The sequence below is a fragment of the Sprattus sprattus genome, assembly GCF_963457725.1.
Source record: "Sprattus sprattus genome assembly, chromosome: 13".
NCBI classification, from domain to species: domain Eukaryota; kingdom Metazoa; phylum Chordata; class Actinopteri; order Clupeiformes; family Clupeidae; genus Sprattus; species Sprattus sprattus.
Genome location: NC_137911.1, coordinates 7506235 through 7531399, shown reverse-complemented (window position 1 = coordinate 7531399; position 25165 = coordinate 7506235). Strand labels below are relative to the sequence as shown.

The 25165-nt window shown below is 41.5% G+C and overlaps 1 protein-coding gene across 3 annotated transcripts; it reads right to left on the bottom strand.

The window, feature by feature from the left end:
- Positions 1-2761: 2761 nt before the first annotated feature.
- filip1a (filamin A interacting protein 1a) lies at positions 2762-25165 on the bottom strand. Of its 3 annotated transcripts, none has more exons than XM_080849990.1 (6): positions 24652-25165; positions 16472-16760; positions 13088-13294; positions 12708-12886; positions 4312-7102; positions 2762-3537 (listed from the first exon to the last, which is right to left on the bottom strand). In XM_080849990.1, the coding sequence occupies exons 2-6, from the start codon at positions 16751-16753 to the stop codon at positions 3328-3330; spliced, it is 3669 nt and encodes a 1222-aa protein (XP_080706116.1). In that variant the 5' UTR covers positions 16754-16760; positions 24652-25165; the 3' UTR covers positions 2762-3327. The 3 variants fall into 3 exon arrangements, with proteins under 3 accessions (XP_080706116.1, XP_080706117.1, XP_080706118.1); XM_080849991.1 differs by lacking the exon at positions 24652-25165 and adding an exon at positions 24354-24456; XM_080849992.1 differs by lacking the exons at positions 16472-16760; positions 24652-25165 and adding an exon at positions 14267-14322.

Below are 25165 nucleotides of genomic sequence, written 5' to 3'. Positions count from 1 at the left end.
CCAAACAATTGATTGTGACTTCTGAAAGGATCCATTTTGAACATTTATAGAAATTTGCAAGAAACTCACATCATGAGCAAGCCTGTATAAGGCTCTGTAGCCACCCAACATCAAAGTTACCTTTCAAAACAACTCCACGTGCATTGCTTAGTAGATGACGCCTCAAAGCTAGCCAGGACGGTGGCTCCGCTAACCAGCTGACTGTCTTCCTAGATATCTAACATTAGCGCTGCCCTTTAATGGATCTGTGTTTATTTGTATTCTTACATTACTTATATAGAAAAATGATACAACAACAGAAGTGATTGCCAGCAAAGTTTTGTTTTTCTGCCCTAATGTCGAGTGAAATGCACCTCTGGTTTCACCTCAAGCAAACAGGCTAATGTTACTGTAGCAGGTTTCCTTGTTCATACATCGAGTACCTTTCTACTATTTGACATGACAATGATGCGAGTAATGCATCAGTGAATACAAAAGTCAAAACATTTGTCTTTTCAGGCCATTGCCTATTACACTTTACCTGAAACACTGATGATAAAGCGACTTAATGGATACAACGCATAGTAAAGAACACTTCCCAACATGGTGTGCGTCTGCCACCAGCAGCGTTTTCCTCTAAAGTGCAGCCGTGTTCTCGTCAAAATAAAAGTGTTTAATTTACGTGCAGGCCATAGGTGAATAAAGCATGGAAGTAGACCGGAGGTTGGTAGTTTTTAATATTGCCATTTTGACACTTCCTTGTTCCAAAGAAAAAATCCATCTGGAAAAAAATGAATGGGTTTTTGCATTATCAGCGATGTCATAGAACCTGCGCGTTTTGACATATCGACTCCTCGTTTGTTAAGAGTTGTTACTTACTACAAGAGGCTCGTTACTAACGGTGAGTGTTGAAAATAAACGTAATTCATTTGCATGTCTGATTGTCGGATTTATCATGACGTAGAATCTATTTTAAGACAGTTATAAATAGGTCTATATATAATTTCACTGTTTTTTTTGGTGACCATCTGTTGAGGAGGGGGATGTGACTGAATCCCAACGTGCTCTCAATGACTGAATGAGGAACTGTTATGGTTATCAAAAACTTACCATGTAGGCCTACATAGCCCCCCAAAAAAGGAGCGAGTTTACTTGTATTTCTTCCACGTGGTGTACGCAGCCTTTCAAGCTTGTGGCCTAGTATTGACCTCTATACAGGCGTAATTGACATACACTGACACTGCAAAAGTTGTTAGGCTGAGAAGTACATATTGTACCCCCTAAATATAGCCATTTGATTTTTTTTTATTAGAGGGTACAAAACAAGATTGTGAAGTAAAAAGTCATGAATTGTCGTCCACTTGGCATCCACAGCCTGTTAAGTGGGTGGCCTATTAACCCTATAGGCTGAATTGACATACACTGATACAGCAAGTTGTTAGTCTAGGAATACACAAATTGACCCCCTCAATACAGGGATCAAATATCTTTATTAAAGGGTTCAGAACAAGATTCTGAAATAAAAAGTGAGGAATTCTTGTCCACATGCTGTACACAGCCTTTCAAACACGTGGCCTATTGATAGATTGAATTGACATACACTGACGCTGTAAAAGTTGTTAGGCTGAGAACTTCAAATTGTACCTCTTCAATACAGGGGTCAAATTTCTTTACTGGAAGGTGTAGATCATGATTCTGAAGTAAAAAGTGAAGAATTGTCGGTCATGTGGCATTAACAGCCTTTTAAACTGGGCCTAAAAGCCTCAAGCAGCCCTTTTAAAAGAAGGGCTATTGAGCTCTGTAGGCTATATACACTGATACTGCAAAAAGACTGGACCTGCACTTTTAATTCTGATCTCAGGGGGGCAGTGTTCAGCCGGCTGCTGACCAGGTGGGCCTATGCTGTTTCTATAGTTCTATATCTTCTTGATGAAATCAAATCGAATTAAGACATTTTTAGACAGTTTATATTGATCTGTTATGTAGGACAATGCGTTAATATCCCTTTCTGCCTACTCGAGACTCTGTGGGTTGGTCGAATGATTGACAGCAAGTGATTTTTAAGTTTATATTGCAGTATTTTGGTCCCCAGTGATCAATCGCTTCTATGGGTAAGGGACATAAATGGTAGCCTAGCCAATTCCTCCCATTGAGGTTAGTGACATTGTAGAGACCAGTCATAGGCCCGCCTACAATAAATGAGTAATGGAAAGGATTCAGAGTTTTTGGAGAAATAACCACATAGTACCTGTCCTGGGAGGCAAAAGACAAAGCACCATACCAATGTCCTTTAAGCGTGCTGCTGCTACTGTCACATGGCAGGTCACATGGTAGGTCTATGCACACTTTGCATTATACCACAATCTTCAAAACCCAAGTTATCTCCCAGTCACATTCTTCTAGAAGTTAGTTTGGGTCAAGGGTGCATGCCTGGAGATACCTGCTTACACATTCAGATTCCTTTCTTCAGTTTGGTTTTTCCTAAAAGCATATACATGTTAAAAAATCGTGTTGACAATCTAAAATTGACTTAACAGAGTTTCCACATTTGCATGGACTTCCAAAAACCTGTTTGATGTAAATTCAATATAATCCTGCAGTGACAACAATGGGATTTAACTTCATTTGAATGCTGGTCTGCATATGTCAGTGATCATCATATAATCAACCATGTTACTGGTCACATAGATGTACAATATCCTTAATCATTCGAACTCCCTCAAAGGCAGCAATGTCTTTAAAAGTATTTGTTTTCATAACAACAAAATATGCAGAAAACCTGTCAAAAGCAAAAGAAAACCTTTTTTATTTCAAAATGATTCATTCAATAAACAATACAAAAAACACATTTTCTAATTTGTAGGAGATATGGCATCAATAGTTATAATGAACAACAATAAAATAGTATCACAAAGTCCCACTTAGTAAGATGGTTATGTATACAGAAAAGCAGTTATTGTTATAGTCACATAGCAGCACGTCCCAGCAGGAAACCTCACCTTTGTTCAATCGATTATGATTAATGCTAAAAAAGATCCCAAGCTGATCCTAAACATAGATGTTAAATTGTTTTACATACGAGAATATTGGCTGCAGCAAGGTCTGAAATAAAAACACATTTTGTGTACTACCTAAGGCTTTGTGGCCAAAGACTTACAGCACCAGTGTATCCACTTCTTCTGTAAGCTGGTTACACTCAAGAAAGGAAGGGACTAACACACAAAATGATATCACCTGACTTGTTTTAGGAAATGGTCTTTAGAGTGGGTTCACAGTTGGAGGTTGTTCCACTCCCTGACTGCTTCAGAAGCAGGGTTGTTGGATTGTGTAATGTTCGCTTATTTAAATTCAACTTTTCCCTCCACTCAGAAAGGAAGCACCACTGATCGTAGACTTCTTCAGCTCTATTCTCATGGACTGGCCATCTGCACGTGCCTCCATCTTCATTGCACTGGAGATGCCAAGGGCGCCCAACACAGCCTTCCCGGTCTTCATGCCACGGGACATCGGGATCCGGCTCGCTCCAGACTTAGGTGAGAGGATGTCTTGTACTGGTTGCTACAGGGATAAGATGACAGGAGAAGATGACCGGAATGGGATAAGAGGTAACATGGATTTAATGACAAGTTAAAAATGGTCCACTGATTTGAAATTACAAATGTAAATGACCAAATTAAGGTAATAGAGTTACCAAAGTCGTGTAGAATGCTGTGCAATCATGAATATTGAACAACGCCGCAAATAGTTAAGTTTTTAACTGGAAACTACTTATGTGATTTCTGTTTTGTCATTTGTAATCCCCAGATCTACAGAACTTTTCAATACTGAGTGTATTACCTTTTGAGTGAGATTTGAACACATGACAAGTCCTTGTGTATTGTGAAAATGGAAGTTAGAGCGCTTCCCTTGTGAAGGCTGCACTGTAGGTTTTTCCAAACTGTTGAAGTTTTGTTGTCTCTATTGTTTCTAGAATGATTCTCTGATGTTGGTTAAATGCTGGTTTAATTTATAAGAACTAACTAACTAAGAAATAATTCCATTTTAGCTGTGATGTTTTGTCAGAGGCCTATGTATTAACATTACACTGTGATTGTTTGAATAATCTAATCCCTTCATAAATTTGTTTGAATTATCAAATCCCTTCATAAGATTTGTTAGCTGTTTTGCTGGTCTTGCAGTCCTCAATACAATCATGATCATTTACCATTTTTTATTTCGACGAAATGAGTCAAGGTATACAATGTTATCTCACCATAAAATAGTCTGTTAATTGAATCTTTTGTGTAGTAAAAGGGAAATGGAAATTCCATGACATAGAAATCTAGCACTCACCAGAGACAACACTGGTCTAGCTGGAGCGGTACACACTGGGGTGATTGTGAGGCTGCTTGTCACTTTGCTGGCCAAAGCCTTGGCAGTAAGGGAGCTGTGGCGTGGGGAGCGCAACACTGTTCCAGTTGAGACCTCCTTGCTCTCAGCCGCCTCAGCAGGCGGCCTAATAGCTCCCATAGGGCTGCTGCCATCAGAAAGCTTCTTAAACTGAGAGCCCAAATGAATGTGGATTTTGTTGTCCTCTGTGGTGACAATGTTAGAGTGACAGCCATATTTCTTAATGGGTGCGGGAACCATCTGCTTCTCAGGGGTTACTTTGAAAACAGCTCGACCTGTTATCATCTCCTGGGGTTCTGGAGAACTTGAAATGTCAGAGTGTGAGGAAGTGTTGACTGACATTATTGTAACAGGTGACATGGATCTGTCTGAGGAGGGGATCTTGCACTCTGGAGATCTTGCCCTAGAGATTGTTGTGATAGTGACTGGGGACTTAGCCCTCTCTGGACCCCGTGGACATTCACTGTTTCTGTTTTTTGTAGGGGTGATATTTGGGATAGGAATGATCGTTATGCGAGGCTTCTGAAGGCCCTGATTAGAGATCACTGTTGTACTTGAATAAATGTCCGAGGAAGGAGCACTTGTGATTTCAAGAGTTGCCTGGCTGTTCTGGTGGTCTGGGGTTACCCTGATATGTAAAGGCTGTCCTTGCTTTTGAGACAAGGTGAGTTCCGCAGGTGAGCACTCCCCATTTATTTGCATAGATTTTTCAGAACCATTGTGATTGCTGTCCTTTTTTCTCATCCAGGGAATCCAGGACTTTCTCATGTCACTTGCTGCAGAGGGGTAGCGATCAACAGTCGATCTCTCAGTAGATTTTTTGAGGCATCGTTGCCGGAGGTTACTCATGACGTGATTTTCCTCTTGCACAGACTTCTTGATAAACACAGCAGGTGTGTCCTCCTCAATAGTATCATTTGTCACTGGGTCAGTCTGCACTCCAGTAGAAGTCATAGGAACGTCCATCATTCTCCGCCCATTTGTGCTTGGCCTAAGGGCGCGGCTGTAACGCTTGCTGACCTCAAGCTCTTTGGTGAGATTGAGAACCTCGTTGTTTATACTCTTCTTGTTGTCCTCTTCCTCTAGGAAACGTTGTTGGAGGACACTGTAGTCCACTTGCAGTTGTGAGAGCTGGTCTTCTTTGTGCATGAGTTCATGGATCTTCTCCTTGAGGGCAAGTATGTCAGCTTCCAGGTCCCTGGTTTTAGCCTCTTCTGCCAGGCATCGTTGGCGTAATTCAGCCCCTTGGATCACAGCCTCGCCTCTTTCTATAGCTTTATTAAATGCAATTTGACCCTTCATTTCTTCTACTTGTTGGAAGAGACTGTTGGCCTTATCCTGCTCCGTCTTGAACTTCTTTTCTAGCATGTCATACTCATCCTCAGTTTTTATGAGATCTCCTTCCACGACCTCTAGTTGTTTCAGACGATTCTTTAGCCTCTCAATTTCCATTGTGAGTTCTTTTATTTTACCCTCATCCTGTCCACATTTATCTGACAGTCTTCCTGATTCTTGTTTCAACACAAATTTGGTAGATTCTTTTTCAACTCCCTCAAGACCATCTATTTTCTGTTTCAATATACACACTTTTGTGCTGAGCTCCTTATTCCTCTCTTCCTCACTAACTTGTTTAGACGTTAGTGCATCCCTCTCTTTTGTAAGAATGGTCATTTTGACCTCCACTTCCGATTTGAACTTCAGAAGCTTTTTGCTTTCCTCAATCAGTCTCTCTGTGACTTCCATTACTTTCTCTTGCTCGGCTTTGAACAGTTTGTTCAACTCATCTCTTTTCTTTTCCTCTGATCTTATTCTCTCTGCCATGCTCTTACGTTCATTAAACATCACCACAGTAACAGATTTAAGCTTCATGAGGTCATCCTTAAGGGCCAGTTCTGCCTTTTCCAGTTTCAACTCACTGGACTCCAGTCCTTTCACACGGATCTTCAGTGTCACCAGTTCATCTGCTAGCTCTTTTGAGAGGTTCTGCTCTTTTACAAGAGCAACTTGGAACTGCGAACAATCAGCTCGGCTCAAACTGAAGGACCCCTCCAATTTCTCCAGCTCCGTCATCCTCCCCTGAAGTCTCTCGACCTCCAGTTTTAACTCTTTCCCTCGGCTCTCCTCCTCTTGGAGTTTTTTCTGCAATTCTTTACAGTGCGTCTCCGTCTTGGTGATCTCCGCGTCTTTGCCCTCCATTTCTAGTACTTTTTTCCGGAGGTTCTCCAGCTCTGCCATGAGGTTTGAGTTCCCATATTCTCCCTGGCTAATCCTGTCCCTGAGCTCCTGTAACTCCTCTGCTGATTTCTGCAAAGCCCCATTGGTCTCCTCTAGAGCTTCAATTTTTGATATCAGCCCAGCCACCTTTTGCCGCAGCTGTTTGTTCTGGGACTCTTGACTTGCTAGTTTGTCAGTCATCTCTTCATGTTCCTTGGCAAACTTTGCTGAAGTATTCTCCAGTTCTGTCTGTAGTGTGAGAATTTTCTGACCGTCCTTTTTTGTTTGGTTGTCAAGCTCGCTCAGCTTCAACTCCTTCTCCAGGAGATTTTGAGAGAGCTCCTTGGCAGTCTGTTTTTGCTGGTCAATCTGTTCGAGGTGGAGCTGCCGTTCATCTACAAGCATTAGAGCAAAGGACTTGAGTTTAACAAGCTCTGCTCTGACTTTCTCCAGACGTTTAGTATTCTCTTTGTCTTTACGCACTTGGTAGGCTTTCTCTTGCTCAAGCAATCTCTTCAACCTAATGGAGGAGATGAAAGGTATAGGTTAGACACTGAAAATGACATTCTGCTACACACATCATCATTTTTATCATTCATGATCACGTTACATCATTTAACCACATATCATCATTTACCAAGATACGTACACTCACACTCTTCACTACCAGTACCGTCATGATCCCACAATCCACTACATCTCATACATTTTTAAAACAGGAAACCCCACTTGGATTTAGATCAAATCTTGATGGATAAAACACTAAGAAACATTGCAATATGTTATTGGCATGAAATGCAAAATCAGTACATTTCCTCCTGAACTATGCTTCTGAAATACAAATGAATTGTTCATGCAGCCAACATTTCCAGTGTGTGACCCTGACTATACAGTACTTGAGATGAGGCATGCCGAATGGAAGTGGCACAGTGAAGCAATGGCACAGGGGGCAAAGCGGGTGACACTGTAGGCTGAACTCTCATGTGATTCTTCCTGCTGGCATTTAACATGCTTCTCACACTTGATCGAGCCAGAGAGCCTCACCAGCACAAACACACAGCTCTGCCAGCCTAAAGTGTTCCTACTGTTTTCTGCACTAGTGGCTGGAACCGTGACCAAAAATCCAAAATGGAAGTGAATGTTTAACTAAGCCCCTTAGTGGGCTCCCCCCCCCTTTCTACTTCTCACACTGTCTATGCATATCCTTTCTTTGAAGACCCTGCAAGAGACCCATGTATTCAACACAACCACCACAAGAGTTTTCTTCAAAGAAATGTGACAGCTCTTGCCTCATATTTATACGTTAACACTTAAGACAAATAAGGTCTGGCTTACTTTGTGCAAAAGGCTACCATGTAATTATATTCCAAGTAGGATAACATGTCACCACTTTATCACAGTCCAACCACAAATGTAAAACTTACCCTCTTGTGTGGATGTGCTACAGGTAAGTCCCTCTTAGACAGTCCTCTATTCTATCTTTCTAATGCAATCACATCAGACCTTTGCTCCTCATCCAGAGAAACATCACATTCCAACTCATGCTGTCAGACTGATGAAAAGTGAAAAATGTGCAAAGTTGCACAGGCACAGGCTGGTGATGTCACCGTGCCCTTATATGGCACAGATTTGAAAAAGGCTAGGCTGAGTCTCCGAGGAGGTGGGATTATGTCCATGGGGAGGCTTTTCTTTACTCTTCCTTTCCATTGGTTCCTCCCCTCCGTTTTTCACCAATACATTCTGGGCTGAGTTTTGCACTCACATGTAGAAATGACCACTTGATTTGTGCGGCTAGGAAAATTAGTGGAGCTGACCAATTGTCTTTAGCCCAGGATATGTATGTTCACAGTTTCTTCAGTAGGAATGACTTCCTGTTTATATAATAACATCAGGCAGCCATGGCAGATTCTCATTTGTTTTTCCAAACACATGCAAATATCCTTGTATTCAAATGAGCAAGGGCTGAACACACAGGAACTGAACTTTAAGGGGAAATGCAAAAAAGAAATAAAAAATATATGATATTCTTATACACGAGAAAAATATAAATAATAGACAATACTTCTGTAAAGTATATTAGAAGCTCTAAATCTAATGGGTGGTCTTTAGCAATGGGCGCTCAGTTGTTTTTTTTTCCAAACTCTCCGTTAACTGAGGGAAACATGTGTCTGAACTTCTACTTTACATTCGTGATCGTGTTAAGTGCATTATCTACTCTACAAAAAGCTAGTTAGCTAACATAACAGAAACAAGATCAGATTTACTACTGTCTGCAGGGTATTGGACTACCCCAACAATGTCACACTCTATATTTATAAACACACTTCTCACAGCCAGTAACACCTTCTGAAACTCTTCCCTCAGCTTACTCTCACGCAACATGCAAAGGCATGATGCCAATGTTGAAGTCAGTTTAGATTTAGGTTACAACACGTACTCTGATCTAGAGTGTCAAAAATCAATGTTATCTCTTGTGTTACTCTCGAATGGATGGACTAGATTTAAACAACGATATTTTCAATCAACTCCTTGCGCTGTGTCCAATTACTATATTGTCACTGTAATTTGTCAACTCATTCTTAAATATGGATAAATGATCCTCATTCAGTCAAGTAAGTCACCATTGGTATCCAAGCAGTAAAACTTAAATTGAAACAATTCTGTTTTGATTCATCACTGGCTGGGTTTCCATCCAACTAATCGGCATATTTGAATATTTAACATTATAATAATAATATGACATTATAATGTAAAAACATTTTTTAAAGTGCTTTTATGAAAATTTGGGTTAAAACAAAATGAGATTCTGTGCACATTTCCATCTGCTGCTTTTATACAAATTAAAATAAAGACTTTCATAAACAAGGGAGGAGTTGTGAACAGCTGTGGGTTCAAAACTTTTTTGTCAGGGCAACTTTAATGGAACTAGGCAATGGATCTGAACAATTGGGATTTGAAGTGAATTAACCTGTTTCCATCAACCTTAGTCTCAATATACCCTATGCAAATCTGGAGTTAATCCACTGCTGTACAGTGAATGAATTTCTCACTTGACTTGAAGATTTAATGCAAAGGTCCTATTGGAATGGTCAGAATTCACATGAAAAAGTTGGATGGAAATCCATCTTATGTCAACAAGTCACAACACCTGGTGCAGTTTACCATAAAACAGGGCATGACTACATACTACTCTTTTGTATGTGCTGCGTATTCTGAGTTTCACTCTCTAAAGTAAACATTAGATCTGTTCAGTGTGTCTGAATACATATCCTTTGTTTACACTCCCCTGAAGAGAGTGATTGCCTCGTGGGTGTACAGTAACAACATTGACAATGAAAGTTTCAGAGTGTTGAACTTGGCCTTCAAAATGTCCCCACCAACTGCACAAAAATGTCTATGTTTTCACAAACAATTCCCAATCCCAGATCAGTCTTGGCACCCTAATAACTCAATTGACAGACAAGTTCAGATCAGAGGCCTTCTTGGCAGAGGCGCCTATGATGAGTGAGTTTGTCTTTTCCCAACAGGTACCTTATATGTTTTTTTATTCTGGTCCAGTAGGCCACATGTGGGAAGCAAAAAGACATGAGTGCTACCTGAGCTAACATGGCCTGGAAAAGGTGTGAAAGCAGGACATAGCAAGAAGAACATCTCTACCCCTACACAGTCAGAGACAGACAAAAACAAACAGGGTATTTGGGTGTGACAGAGAACTAAGTATTTGCATCTGTGTTTATCTAGAAGGTTGTTGTAGGTGTGTGTTAGTCAAACTGAGGTGATTCAGGTCGTTCTTTGACACCAGAAGCTTGGCAGGCCATGTTGGATTCTGGCTTTCCATGACACCATTAAAGTGGAATGTGATATAAGGCCTTCCACTCTGTGTTACTGGACCTGGAGTGAAGAGGTAACACGTGTCTGGCAGGCAGTGAACTAGAGACCATTTGCAGCTAATGAGGCCATAGGAAATACCCTGGCAGATTAAGATATGCTTTGGTCCAGTGAGGGCAACAGTTGCAGATCATTTAAAAGTCAGCAAATTGTCAGTTCATTTTTATTTTCCTGCCATTTTTGCAGATCTTTTACTTGTTTAGGCAAAATTCAGTGTACTAGCCATTGCTTAACAGTATACTGAATATATTATTATTTGAAATCAACTAGTACTAAATGCACAAATACATTTCTACACTCTGTGTCCCATTGCAGATGTGACAAGGTCTATCGAAATGTGACATGAGTCTCAGTTGAACTTTTTCTGCCATGGGACATCTAACAGAGCATGAAACTTGAGTAATCCTGGTCAGCCATAAATGAACCTCAGACAGGGTTCAAGTTCACCTTTTCTCTCTGAAGAAATTCTTGAGAAGATTCTCTCTTCTTCACTCTTCCTCAATCTCTTCAGCGCAGCCTTTGATGCTGACAGCTTTGACATTGATTTAGCCTCCCTGTCTCCCAGCAGCTCTTGTCTTGATAAAAAAAAGCAGGAGATAAGGCCTTGTAAAGTACCAGTGCTTCACGCTCCATCTGTCTGATGCAAGGCTATTTGAAGTTTATGACTTGTGAGACCACTGGACCCATGTTCTGACCTAACATTGGCCAGAGCACGATACTGTGTCCATCCCAAATCACCTTATTTCTGCTCATCTGTCAACCTGTGCAAATCAACCATGCATGCCAAAAGATAGACGGACTCCTAGCACAGCAACTCTTAACCAATGTGATCTGTGTGGCAGAGGCCAACAATTAGCATATACTCAACAGCACAGGTCTCTTGAGATCCATTTCAGCCTAATCTAATGTGGAAGAGAACCCTTCACATTCTGAAAGGGGTTAGCAGTACGCATTGATTGTAAGATTGTAACAGACCTGCTGAGGCGATCATCTGTGGAGTTTAAGCCTGTGCTGACTTGCCATTAAATCAGCTTATAGTGCTTTGCACTGAGAAATGTGTTTTTTGTTACAACACCAGTATAATAAAATGCTTAAAAATGCACAGATTTTGGATTTGAGCCCTTGGTCATAATTAATATAATCTAACCTTACACAAAGCTCACAAAGAAGGATCAGGCATGTCAAATTAGATAAGGATATAATCAATGGGAAACATTCTATGGAACTTACCACAACATAAACAACAACAACAACAAAATAATTAAAAGCTCTAAAAATGTCCATTTGAAAAACATTTCCCATGATATGGACTGTCCAGACCCCTTTAGAGGTCCCGGGCAGCCAGCATCTGCAGAACTAATTGAATACATGATATTGAATGTCTCTTTTTTTCCCTGATCAGAGAACTGCATGGACCCTGCATTCATCCTTTTCTTAGGTGGTTTTAAATGCCTATCAGTACACACAGTTTTTGAATCATCCTTTTCTGTTTTCAACATATTTTTCTAATGAATGTCTGTAGGTTGAGTTTTACAACAGTTTAATCACTTGTCTTTGCAGAGATCCCTGTGTGGCCCCTCTCTTTCCTTTTCAAGTGTGCAGCTTCTTTCTTTCCCTCTGTGTTTTGAACGCACCATGTCCCTATCCATTGATGTCGGACCACCAGCAATTCCTCTCTACATTTCTGCACCAGTTGTCTCCTGTTTTTGTCCCACATGAGCATGCTGTGCTCAACACTGGCTGTGGCCATGGCGATCGTCCCTGTGCAGTGACCCTTGGACTGAGTGTCATGGGAGCCTAGTTTGGTCTGCTGAGCTGTGAGATAACGTCATGTAAACAAGAGGAGAAGAAAGTTGGGGGTAGGAGGGTTGGGGGTAGTTGGGGGTAGGAGGGTTGGGGTGGGAGAAGGGGGTAAGAAAGTTGGGGGAAGGAGGGTTGAGGGTAGGAAAGTTGGGGGTAGGAGAGTTGGGGGTAGGGGAATTGCAAGTCTCTGTGCCTACATTGTCAGTGTCCCACTGACCCAATCATGGATTGATGAGCACAAGGTTTCAGCTTGTGTGCTGAATGGATGTGGACAGATTTATACACAAACTTTTCTCAACACTGCAAAAGGCCTTTAGCCACAACAACTGACAACCAATGGACAACCAGCCATCCATGAGTTATGGTGGGGCACTGACATCACACCAAGCTGTGTAATCTCCACTGGTGGGGTTTGTTCTCTCTGGTTTCCTCACCTCTCTCTCTCTTGTTCCAGCAGGTTGGTGAAGTCGTCACTCTTGTTCATGTAATCGTGGTGTTTGCACTTCTCGCTGTCCAGCTCAAGGATGGTGCGGCGATGGCATTTCTCCACCAGCAGCAGCTGCTCCAGCATACGCCTGTACGCCTCCTTGTGCTTATCCTGTAACTGGTCAAGCTGTGGTGGGCCATACACACACACACACACACACACACACACACACACACACACACACACAACCCAATGATTCATAATAATAATAATTATTTTGTAATCATCTCTTTTATTCTCTAAATGTAACTCTTTTTATCCCACTTGTTGGTGGGAAATTATCTAAATCATATAAAAACCAGAAGATCTAGAGAGATCTGACTGTACCGCTGCCATGGGCTTCTCATACACATCATCCTTGCTGCCCTTGGAGTGAGTGAGGACGCCATCTCTCTGAAGAGCTTGCAGGGCTTTGGTGGGACCCGCTGAGCCGTAACGTGCCTCCAGTGCCCCGGCTCCTGCCCGGCCGTGCCGAGACACGTGCTCAGCATCGGGACCGGCCGTGCTCAGCACCCGGATCACGTCCTCACGCGCCTGTGCAGAAATATATATTTTTAAATGTAGAGGCAATTGTGAAATCAGATTAATATTGTAGTAAAAAGGAGATACATAAGATTGTGTATATACTATACATTTAAATGTGAATTTGAAGCTGAATTTATGTAGAAACATAACATGTAGAAAAATATATGAAAACCGCCACACTGTAATTTGAATATATGAAACAGAAGCAATTAGAAGACTTGTATCTCTTGTGTTCATTTGTGGTTGCTCTGAGACAGTTGTATCTAGACCTACTTTTTATGAGTCTCCACTAGGTGGAGCCAGAAAGTATATATATGATTCTTTTGGCCTGGCATTCTCAAGTAATTGCTTTGTGGGTCCAAATAGTAAAAGGCTTCATATTTCAGCACCAAAATATACCAAAATACATACAGTGTGAATGAAAGAAAGTGTGAGCTCAGCTTTAGGACTAGTCTGATGAGGTGTCAGTTCCCCTGTCTTTTATTCAGTTCTTAAAATGCTTTATCTGCAAGATGATAAATTAACCAGGCTTTGCATATTACACATATTCTTTTTAGGATGCCATTGTGGAACTGCAACAAGCATTTATTCTCTTTTTTAACATGACTTGAGTCACTTTGCCCTCAGAAGTGTCATTGCTGGTAGCACTCAATACCTCATTATAACAAAGTGAAAACAGGATTTAATACTTTTTTGCAAATGTATTAAAAACAAAAAACTGATATCACATTGACATAAGCATTTCAGACCCTTTGCTATGACAAATTGCTCTCAAGTGCCTCTCTTGATCATCTTTGAGATGTTTTAACACCTTGGATTGGAATCCATCTGTGGTAAACTCAATTGATTGGACATTATTTGGAAAGGCACACAACTGTCTATATAAGGTCCCACAGCTGGGAATGCATATCAGAGGAAAAACCAAGCCATGTGGGAAGAACTGCCTGCAGAGATCAGAGACAGGATTGTATTGAGACACACCTTTGAGGAAGGCTACAAAACATGTTCTGTTGCATGGAAGGTTCCCAAGAGCACAGTGGTTCCCAAGTTTGAAACAATGAAGACTCTTTCTAGAGCCACCTGGCCAAACTGAGCAATCAGGGGAGAAGGGCCTTGAGGTGTGTGGAGATGGGAGAAACTTCCAGAAGGACAACCATCCCTGCAATACTCCACCGATCTTGCCAGAGGGAAGCCTCTTCTCAGTCAAAGTCACAGGAAAGGCTGCTTGTTGTTGGCAAAAAAAAGTCCCTAAAGGACTATCTCACAGTCTGATGAAATCAAGATTGAACTGTTTGGCCTCAATTCTAACCATGTCTTGAGAAAACCTGGCACCGCTCATCGCCTGCTCAGTACTATCCCAACGGTGAAGCATGGTGAGGGCATCATGGTTTGTTTTATTCCAGCAGCAAGGAACAGGGCTTCTGGTCAGGGCTGAGCTTTAGATCTATGGAGCACGTAAAGAGATATCCTTAATGAAAACCTGTTCCAGAGCGCTCAGGACCTCAGACTGGGCTGGGTAGATTTAAACAATTTTACCATAAGGCTGCAACATAACAAAATGTGGAAACGTGGAGGGGTCTGAATACTTTCTGCATCTAATGTATATTTTGCAGAGATGTATTTAAAACGGATCAGGTGTGTTTTCTCACCATGTGGTTAAACCAAATTCTTTCATTTTCTGATATCCCCTCACAACGTTACTACATAGTAACAAGATATTTAGATAATATTGCCAGGTGTTCCTTGTAAGGAACCATTTTTGCTAGCCTGACGATGTCATACTCATAATTCTAGTCAGAATATGAGTCTGATACTGACCCATTGGGCTGTGATTATGGGGCGTGTTTCAACGAACCAGGAAAAAAAATGCCTCTTCGCTCAATTGGATACCTACAACCAATCAGAGCAACATAGCATGACCATCTGATACATTAAAACTTTTACCGGATCCCGTAGGAATGACGGCAAAAACATATTTTCGATTGACAAATGCCTTGATCGCGTTTCTCTGTTCCTCTTTCAAAATTAATGCGCTATCAATATCTGTGAGATATGCCTGCTCACGTACTTATGAGCAGCAAGGCTAGCTAGCTACTATGTGTTTCAATGGATTTTTTGTCTAAGCGTTCGCAAGAACCTATCAATAATGGTCTAGAGCGCTTCAGTTAAGACCTACAATCCTCAGCAACATTCGTGTTGCACAATTAACCGAGTCAATGTAGACATAAAAAAGTTGTGTAGATAGCTTAAATCACATAAAATATGTCCCACTAACAGGCTCCCGAGACGCCGCCATCTTGGTACGATTTCTAATCTATCTATCTAATCAACTCAAGCGTTGGTTGGTCATCTGTCCATCATCGTATAAAGCCCGCCCTGACAATTTGATTGGTACGGCATAATCCGGCCGCTGATACTCTCTCCCAACTGCACAGAGCCAGACCGAACTTCCCAGACCAAACATTTTGTTGGCGGGGTTCGGCTGGTATCCAGGCTACATTTTTGCTTTAATCAAGTACAATCCAATTTTCACAAACCTCCTTTCAATAATTGTGTGTGCTTGTAATGCCTTGCCTAGTCTGAGTACACACTGTCCACAGTCTTCCCCTGATATGATGGACAAATCCTCCAGAGAGGCCGTGGAGGCTGAGGAGGCCATGGAGCCTGAGGAGGCTGCCCAGCAGAGCCTGAAGTGAAGCTGGAGGCCAAAAGCTGAGCTTGCCTGTAGGGCTGTCCAATACAGAAAGAGTCCCAGGCCCACCCAGCCAGAGATCACTTCCAGGAAATAAGGCTGTTTTCCAAAAGGGCCCTCAGTTGGACCCGAGCTGGCTGTTCGTTACACTAATGAGTCTGCTGTCAGTGATATCGGGGTGGTGTCCGACAATTACAGTGCAGCTTGCCACTATCCCAGCACGGTGCAGTTTTAAGTGCTTCACCAAATGACCCGACAATGAGTAGCGAGGTTCGGGAGAAGAATAATGATAAGCAGTCTATTGTTTTATGAGCAAAAGCAATTGTTCAGGGGTTTATTCACTATCATTACTGCTCTATGACCTGATTCCACAAAGGCTGATTTCTTAGTGGCATTTGGGAGTATTTTGTATGACACGGCACTTGATAATGAACAGTGGTATATTGACAGTGGGTTAAACGAAAGTCAATGTATGGTCTTTTCTTTGAAATTACCTGAACCTCCCCTTCCATGATTCCCAGAAGTTTCAGAACGTCGTCTTTGGACAGGTCCTTCAGCCCGGGACTTTGGTGATTGTTTTCTGTGGACTTCTCATCAGTTTTCTCATTTCCTGAGAGCTCCATCTCTGCGTCATCCTTCTGTTTACCTTTCAGCTTCTGACTCTTGTCAGGGGCAAGAAGTTTGCCTTCTTCCTCTTGGCTAATGTCATGAGGTCCACAGGGCACAACCAACATGCCGTTAGCAGTGCTCTCCACACTGTTGCTTTTTGAGCGCATTGTCTACCTGCATGAAAACAACAGAATCTGGCAAATTAGTAGTGTTCACACTTTTGATTTCAAAACCTAACATGTAACCTTAAATAAGGTTTAAAAAGAGATGCCCCAAGTACAGGAAAGACTGTATGCGTGTTCTGTCTCACTTTGCAATCAATGACTGAAGTGAAATGAAGCCAGCTATGAAGCGAGGCCCATAACAAGAGGAAACCTAATTGCTTGCAGACAAACTTTGAATCCAACATCCCTCCCGATGACATCATTTGACCCTTATGTCGTGTCTTGAGCTTCCATTCTGAACTCAAACTCGTTTCCTCTTTCTTCCCCTCAACACCCAAAGCTGTGATTTATTCAGCGCCTCAGTTAGGCATGGGAGCTGTGCTCTGACCACAGACATGCAGTTATCTCTCAGGGATGCTTATGTGAAGTCTGGAGCCTAGTAGCACAGAGCAGGGAGTGGACACATCAGTAATAGCTGCTTTCGTCTGTCAGACTGTCCAATGAAAACAAGATGGGGTAAAAACCTATTCCTGACCACAATTCATTGAAAACTGTACTTGTATGGAAGAGATATTTGGTGTATTGTCATTCTGTCACAATAATTCCAAGAAACATAGTTGCTTGATAGACCTTAAATCATTCTTTGTTAAAATATCAAGTAAAGCACAAGTAGGTCTTGACCAAGTAGATCCTTGGAAGGTTTCTAATTTTAATGCAAACTGCATTCCATTTCATTATACTGTATTTTAACTACTCAATTATTTGTCTATCTATTGATGTTCAGCAATGCAATATGTTGGTGATTCAACCACTATACTATGCTTGGCTCAGTTTATTTGATTAACAGAAATAGCACATTTAATCTTTCATCAACTGTAAGTCATTGCAAATCAGAAATTAAAAAGTGATTTCAGTATGATTTCAAATAAATTGTGATCTTTCACACAAGCGCATGCAAACTGATTTTAAGGACCCTTCTGGCATTTCTGTCTCTAAATCACAGCACATGCTATCTATATATAAAGCACAGTGGTCACGACAAACATAAAACGCTTAAAATACACTTATTTTTCCCATGTTTTCCCCTGAACCTATGCAAAATAAGGGGTTCTTATTTGCCAAGCCCATAGTTACTAAAAAATATCCTGGAGTATTTGATACAAGGCATGATTAAGGATATTAAGGAGTTACATGTTTACAGATTAAAGGCAGTCTCTTGATTATCCCTTAATGACATGCCATCATTAATGTAAAGTTCAGGGTTTATTGTAAGGCCATTCTCAGAGGATCTGTGTTGACAATCATAGTTTGAACACTTTAGAATAAAGGTATTGTTGGAAACTGATGCATGCTTTCACAAAATCACATTATCAGCTATATTGCCATAAGACACCAGTTAGCACGTTATCAAGCTTTTATAATTGCCACTTCCTTATGGTCCCAGACAAAACAATGCATCATGAATATCTTGTAATTTAGATGATTATGAGATTTGTTGGGAAATTCAGAATATACAGTTGCATTGCCATAAGAGAATGCAAAGCCAACCTGGTCTAGTCTTGCCCATAAAATTAGAGGTAAAATGACCCAACAAGCCAAATGGTATCAACAAGCACACCCACACAAGGTCCGTGTCTTTGTTTTATGTGTGATGATTTTGGGCAATGGTCATATAAGTACTTTTTTAAAGTGTTGTAAATGGAACTCGGTTGTTAATGTCTGATTTGACCCCTTTGCCTATTGCTTTCACCTCAGTGCTCTTATAAAGCACCTAATGTTAATCATTTGCAAAGCCCTCCGGTTCAAATGCCTGTTTGAGACTTCAGCGCGAGACAGAATTATGCTCTGCTGACCAGCTGCTTGGAGCCCATACTGACCCTTCAGCTATATATAGAGGTTTCTATTGTTGAGACTCCATCTTACCCAATGGGTTTGATGGAATGCTGTTTTAATTTTCTGCCGCCATTCCAATCGGCCTCATGGCCATAGTTGTCTGTGGCCATGGCTAGGGTGTAGCTGGCTGAACACACCAGAAAGAACACAGTTTAAGATGTTATGCAAAGTGGGTGTATTAACTATGTGCAGAAAACCATCAAGGTTAAAGCAACAGGGCTAGGCTGTAAATGTGCATCTGGGAAACCTATGCTTAAGGTCTCCTTCCGTTCATGTGTGGGAAGGTTCTGTCTGAAGAGAACTGACATGTACTGGGTTGGGTATTTGGACAAGGGCATAACTTCCCAGTGAACACATGCCACGGACACAAATACTGGATATTTTTGTGGCTACATTATTCCATTATTGTGCTACCATATATCTACCAATGCCATATTAAATATAATCAGGTTGTGGTGTATTATTTTATATTCTATGTACATCTCAAAAATGATTTCTAAAGTTCATTTCAGTGCAGTTACAGTAAGGCAGAACTCTGCATAGTGGAGACTTTGGGCAGGATCTTCTCCACAATTTAAAAACTTTCAGCTACATGCAGTGCAACTGTTCCAGCTGTCTGTTAGCCTCGGCTATTTATAGGATCTTCCCACACCTGTGCTCTTGGATTGGAAGGGTGGGAGAAACAGTGAGAGTATCGCCTTATCAGTAATAAGCATTCCAACAGATGTCTCTCGTGGTCAATACTTGAGATTTATTACTCCTGCGTGGGGCCACGACCCTTCAGAGTTTGATGGCAGAGCAGTATTTATGTGACTGGGCTTTCTTGCAGACAGAGCACATTCCCATTTGTCATCTATTTTGATCCTTTGTCAGTGTGTTTGTGATGTCCCATCACATGCCATTGGCACACACAATCACTTTGGTCACTCTGTGCTGCTGGGTTGAACAGAAGATAAGAGTAATGTAGATGCAGCGTTGAAGAACTATTTTGTGAATCTGCTCTTATTCACTGATGCTTTTCCAGCACAGATCAAATCTATGCCTTGCACATACATTGTTTTATTCCAATGTGTACATTTTAATACTTAAAAATGGCAGTAACTGAAGTTGAATCTGACTTTGTGCTCAAAATTGACTGCTGAGCACTATTGTCAGAAAAAAACTCTTACCAAGTTTAAAGAAAAATGCCATTTTACTCCTTCACAGAAATGCTCCTTGCTTTTGAAGCACTCTGAATGTGCACATATGTGACAACATCGCATGAAAGACCACTGTGGATCCTTTGCTCTTGCAGTGGTCTTGTGTATTGTTGTGAAATCAAGCATGTTAAACAAGGTGTTTGTGTTTCCTCAGGGGTCCAAGGGACTGCAGACAGCACTGCTGTGTGGTCTTAATTTGGCCTCTGAAGTCAGCTCTTGAAAATCACCCCAGCCAGAATTGTGCCGGTAGCTGTCCAAATGCCAGATTCCACCGCTGCCATTGAAGAAATGACCGATTTCATTGGACATGGAACACATCAGCTGCACCAGGGCTAAATAAGGGCAAGGGGAGGCCATGGCAACAACACAGCCCCTCAGTAAGAAAGGATGTCAGGACATATTGCCCACAAAAACACAATCAAGTGCCATGAAGAGACAGCACTGTCCGATGATAAATGGAACATGAAGGAGACACAGGTAGTTTCTGCCAGACTGCCTAAACGCATAAGGCTCATCTGGCAAAAATCGAGAATTTATTTCCTTGAAATGTTGCATCAATCAAAGAATGTTTTGCTATCAGATGCATCAGAACAAGTAATATGTGAAGTGCCTCAGAAGCACACCAATCACCAGACCCAAACTAAGAAATGACCTGCCCATGGAAACCCTGACGCCACTCTTAAGACTGCATGGCATGTTCTGCAGAGTTTTTCTAATAATCACGAGTGCTCTTTTTCCACCCTCCTCGGTGGCACTCTACTAAGTGACTTTCGATTCATGATCAACAGTTTGGACAATGTCCAGTTCATCTTACTGTATATAGTGATAGGCCTCTATTTATATCCCGTGGCAGTATTTCCCATGCTGGCATGTCCTGCTCAGGCAGAATGTCATTTTGCATACTAGGTTTCAACTAGTAGTATCCTCTTTATACCTCATAAATATAGTGCTCAAACTATGAGAAGGGCAGTTGCTGTTGCCTCATGGGGCCTCAGGCAGTTTTATGCCCCTCTGACCCACGTGCACACTGCTCTCTTAACCTTGAAGTCTGCCGTCAATGATGGTGTCATGCATGTTGTATTTTAGGCATGGCATAAAACCAATGAATCCAATCAGGCTTGCTAGGTTTTGCTTTCACTGTGCCGACAGTTATTGCACTATTTCAAGCCAATGACCTCACTCTGTAATACATTACTAGCTGATGCCAAACAAGGCCTTAAGTAATTGCAAACTAATTTACAGTGCCTTAGGTGCAAAGGAAGCACTGTAAATGGGTTAAGCTGCATGGCGGCATCATCAGCTTGACCTCCTGAGAAAGCAGAATGGGGAAGATCATCCGTAAACCAACACCTAGGGACTGCAATGCCTCCGCTTTCATGACATCATTTCAAGGCACCGTAAAAGGTTCCTCCAAGGGGGCGGAGTTCAGGTTCAAGTTAGGGTATTAATAGAGCCCTTAAATGACACGGGGTGACACTCAAATACTGTACATACATACTAAGTCAGTAGGTTCGATCACATGGATGTTCTGAAGGCCTCTGCATTTCTCCAGCATCACCAATTTTCAATGTGATGACAGGGAGACATTCATTGGATCACCTTGGCAACACATTTCAAATGATATGCTCAGTGACTTACTGCACTCACAATGTATGGATCGACAGAGCTAAAATGGACTACAGTGAAGTTTCCTATAGGAGGTATCAAAAAACATATCCACCTACATTTGCAAGACATAACACTTGTACAACATGCATTCAGAAGTAAACATTTAAAGAGATACTTAAATGTGTTTTTTGAGCAGTACACTTAACAATATGACTGTGCTGTGGTGAAACCCAGCAATGCTGGTGTTAATATTGACATGATTACCAAATAAATACAAATCTGCATTTTATGGGTTGGAAATGGTTCAAAACGGCATCAACTGGTTTAAATCAGCCCTGAGCTTTATGTCTGCACTGGCCTTGCAGAGTCGACTGGTTAGTGCATATCTACGTCATGGCATTTATATGTAAATGTCCTGTAATCATTTGCAGGTCAAGGATGATCAATAACAGGAGTTTACACCCCATCCCCCCACCCCCCCCCCCCCCCCCCCAGCCCCTTGTCCACTTTTTAACAGTTTTCATAATATGGAAATCATCACTCTGAAATATGCACATCCACCAAAAACAGAAATTAAAAGTAAAGCTTACATTACAGATGTTGATCCTCAAGAGCAAATCTCTCGCGAATGAAGCCTCTTGCCAATAAACACGAACAAACACTGCCCAATGCTGTGACATCACTGTTCCAATGCAGCCCTCTTTGGGCCCAGCCTAGCATACCAGTGGCTACTTAGGCTGAAGTCATGTCCTTTATAAAATAAGAGACTTGGAGAAAATGACTGAACATACAACAAGTCACTGAGAGCCTCTCTGTCGTTCCCATATCGAAAAGAAACTGACTTTATGGCAGTTAGTTTTTGGGCTTTAATATGAGAGGTCATAATCTTGTATGAGGACAAAGGTCATCTAGAAAAGGTATGGGGATATTTTCAAAGAAAAACATAAGCCAAACTACTGATCAGCCAGTAAGACTACAACTAAAATTCCTTTGGAATTATCTGAGGAGAGATCTTTCCAGATATATGATTACTATTGTAGCGGTGCCTTCATATAATAGATTACCAGTACAGCTACCAGGTGCTGTCTCAGTGGCTCACTCCAAATCCAAAATCTCAATCCAAAGATATGCTAGACAAACAGTCATAAATGTGCTTCATTACGGAAACCAAAGGCAGTTTAAACAGCCAATGTTTATGCCCTTGTTTTTGTGCTTTTGGTAAGCAAAGAGCAGTTTAAATCCCACAGGTGGTTTATTTCACTGTGATTATATGATTTCCCTCTCAAATGACAAACACACATCGGTTTGTAAAAGAACCTGCAAGCAAGGCGTAAGTGAGTTTTGAGCTTCTACAATGTTCCACGTTCTATATAACATGACCCAGGTCTCTGTAATACAAGATGGTGGGTTGCGTGTCTCGGTAATATGTAACATCAAACATCTCAGCAACCTGCAGAATCTGAGTCGCCTGAGTGGTAGGGATCCAGTGGTACCCGCCTGTCAGACTGGCTCCACTCAGAGGCCTTGCTCTGGTGTCAGACACGCTCCACCTCAGACTGCCGTCCCCAACTACTTAACCCACACCCTTACCCAAGAGGGGGGGCTGTAAACTACAAGAACCAACCGATCACTGGAGTGTTATGTTTAATAATAAAGATTACAATAAGATTAAGCCATATTCAGTCATGGGTCATTTAGTCATACTCTGCTGCCCTATCCTCTCTTCACTCATTTCTTCATATAGACTGGTTTTGATGTTGTTATGAACTCTTGACCTTTGTATTGCCTTTACTTCTTATCTGTCTTGATGGCAGAGTGCCTGTGTAATACACACACGGAAGTCAGAGCAATATAGTTTTAATATTCAGGTGGGGTTGTGTTGTTTTACTGTTCTTTACCTACTACTATGTGCTATGTAAAAAATATTTCATATTTCTGTCTTGTAGACATCAGAGCCCCATTTGTATTGAGGTGCATCTGAACCAGACTGTTGAGTCTGCACGTTTACCCAAAGAAGTACACTTTGTTATCCAGTCTGCAGAGCTACCTTAGCAGTGGAATATGTATCCAATGTATTTCAGCGCCTCACTTCAAATAACTTCATGTCTTGCATAATTACAAATAACCAGAGCTCTCTTCGGATTGTGTATATATGTGTTCAGTTTTTATATATATAAAAAAACTCTCAATCATGACTTGGGTGGTGTCTTTTACTGCTAACTGAATAAGCAGAGGAGTGATCTCACATCCCAGCCATTCTCTTATCATCTCCCTCGACAGGGAACAAGTGATGTGGGAAGCTAATAATGCAGTGATGTAAGGCAAAGTGCATACATAGGGAGGCACTAATACATCTCTGAATAATTGCTAAATGCATGTCTGAGCCTTCAGCTCTTCAAATAACGGAGTGGACCATGTTAATTAAGAAGATCTGTTGAAGTTCCTAATGGAACTGGAAAGATTACATCTAATTCTCTATGTGATGTTTTAGGAGAGTTGTTTTAAGACTTCACTGTAAGACTATGCAGACATGTTACTGAGACAGCACACTGAGTATATAACTTTAATGTTGTAGTTAATAGCTTTGGCAACACTGTATCTAAACAGTCATGCTAATAAAGTAACTTTGTTTTAGAATTTGACGAAGTTTAACGGGTTATGAGTATGGAAATCTGATGACAAACAGGTCAGTGAAAACAAGCACTTACATTTCATAAGCAAGACCACCAACACTACCAGGGTATAAAAAATCATGACATTGTGAACTACCGCCAAGAGTGCATTACCTGAACCTCTCAGCCAACATGTCTTTGTGTTCAGAACAGTCAGAGATTTCCATTTAGCCTTAGAGAGTTAAACTGCTGCCAAACGTGGACGAAAGAATTTAAGCTACTGCTTTTTACCTCGCCCTCCAAATTCCTCCCGAGAGCACAATTTGTCTGGATTATCACGTCGGTGTCCAAGGTCTCAGCCATCCAGAAGGATTTCAAGTAATGTAAATGTATGTCCAAATAGAGTAGGGAGCCAGTCAACCTAGGGCAACTCCATACTAAGTTTGAGGCATATTGGAACTCTTTCATAGACAAGATCAAATGATCACAAGGTGAAGTGTTTTACTCACTGTAAAAGAACACAGCATATAGTGACAGGTTCTCTTTTACCAACATTTACCATCCTCTAAAATCAAGGCAGGCTACTCACCTCTTGTTCTGTGGTCCCTGGGCTCCAGGAGAGAAGGATAATCCGTTGACATGGAAGTAAGTCCTTTCAAAATCAAACAGCAAAAGTCTGTCTCCTTCTTAGCTGTCCACTTTGGGATTGAATGTCATCACCAGAGAGGAGCTTGTTCACTTCCCTCCCCTCCTCTCAGGAGTGTGGTCGAGGAAATTATGTTCAGCTCAGAGTAAGGTTCGTTCTCTCTCTCTCTCTCTCTCTCTCTCTCTCTCTCTCTCTCTCTCTTTCTCTCGCTCTCTCTCACTCTCTCCCCCTCACACGCAGTCACTCTCACACACATACACAGGCCAGCCATAAAAAGCTGGCAGAGTGAGTGAGAGAGTGCCCTTATCTCTATGAAAAGAAAGAAGCAGCAAGAAAAAGATGCCACACAACAGTAGATGGACTGGTTAAAAGGCACCGCAGATCACTAACAGCTCAACTCAGCTAATTTAATTACGCAGCTTCAGTGGATGACCCCATCACAGAGGTTCAGCAGCAT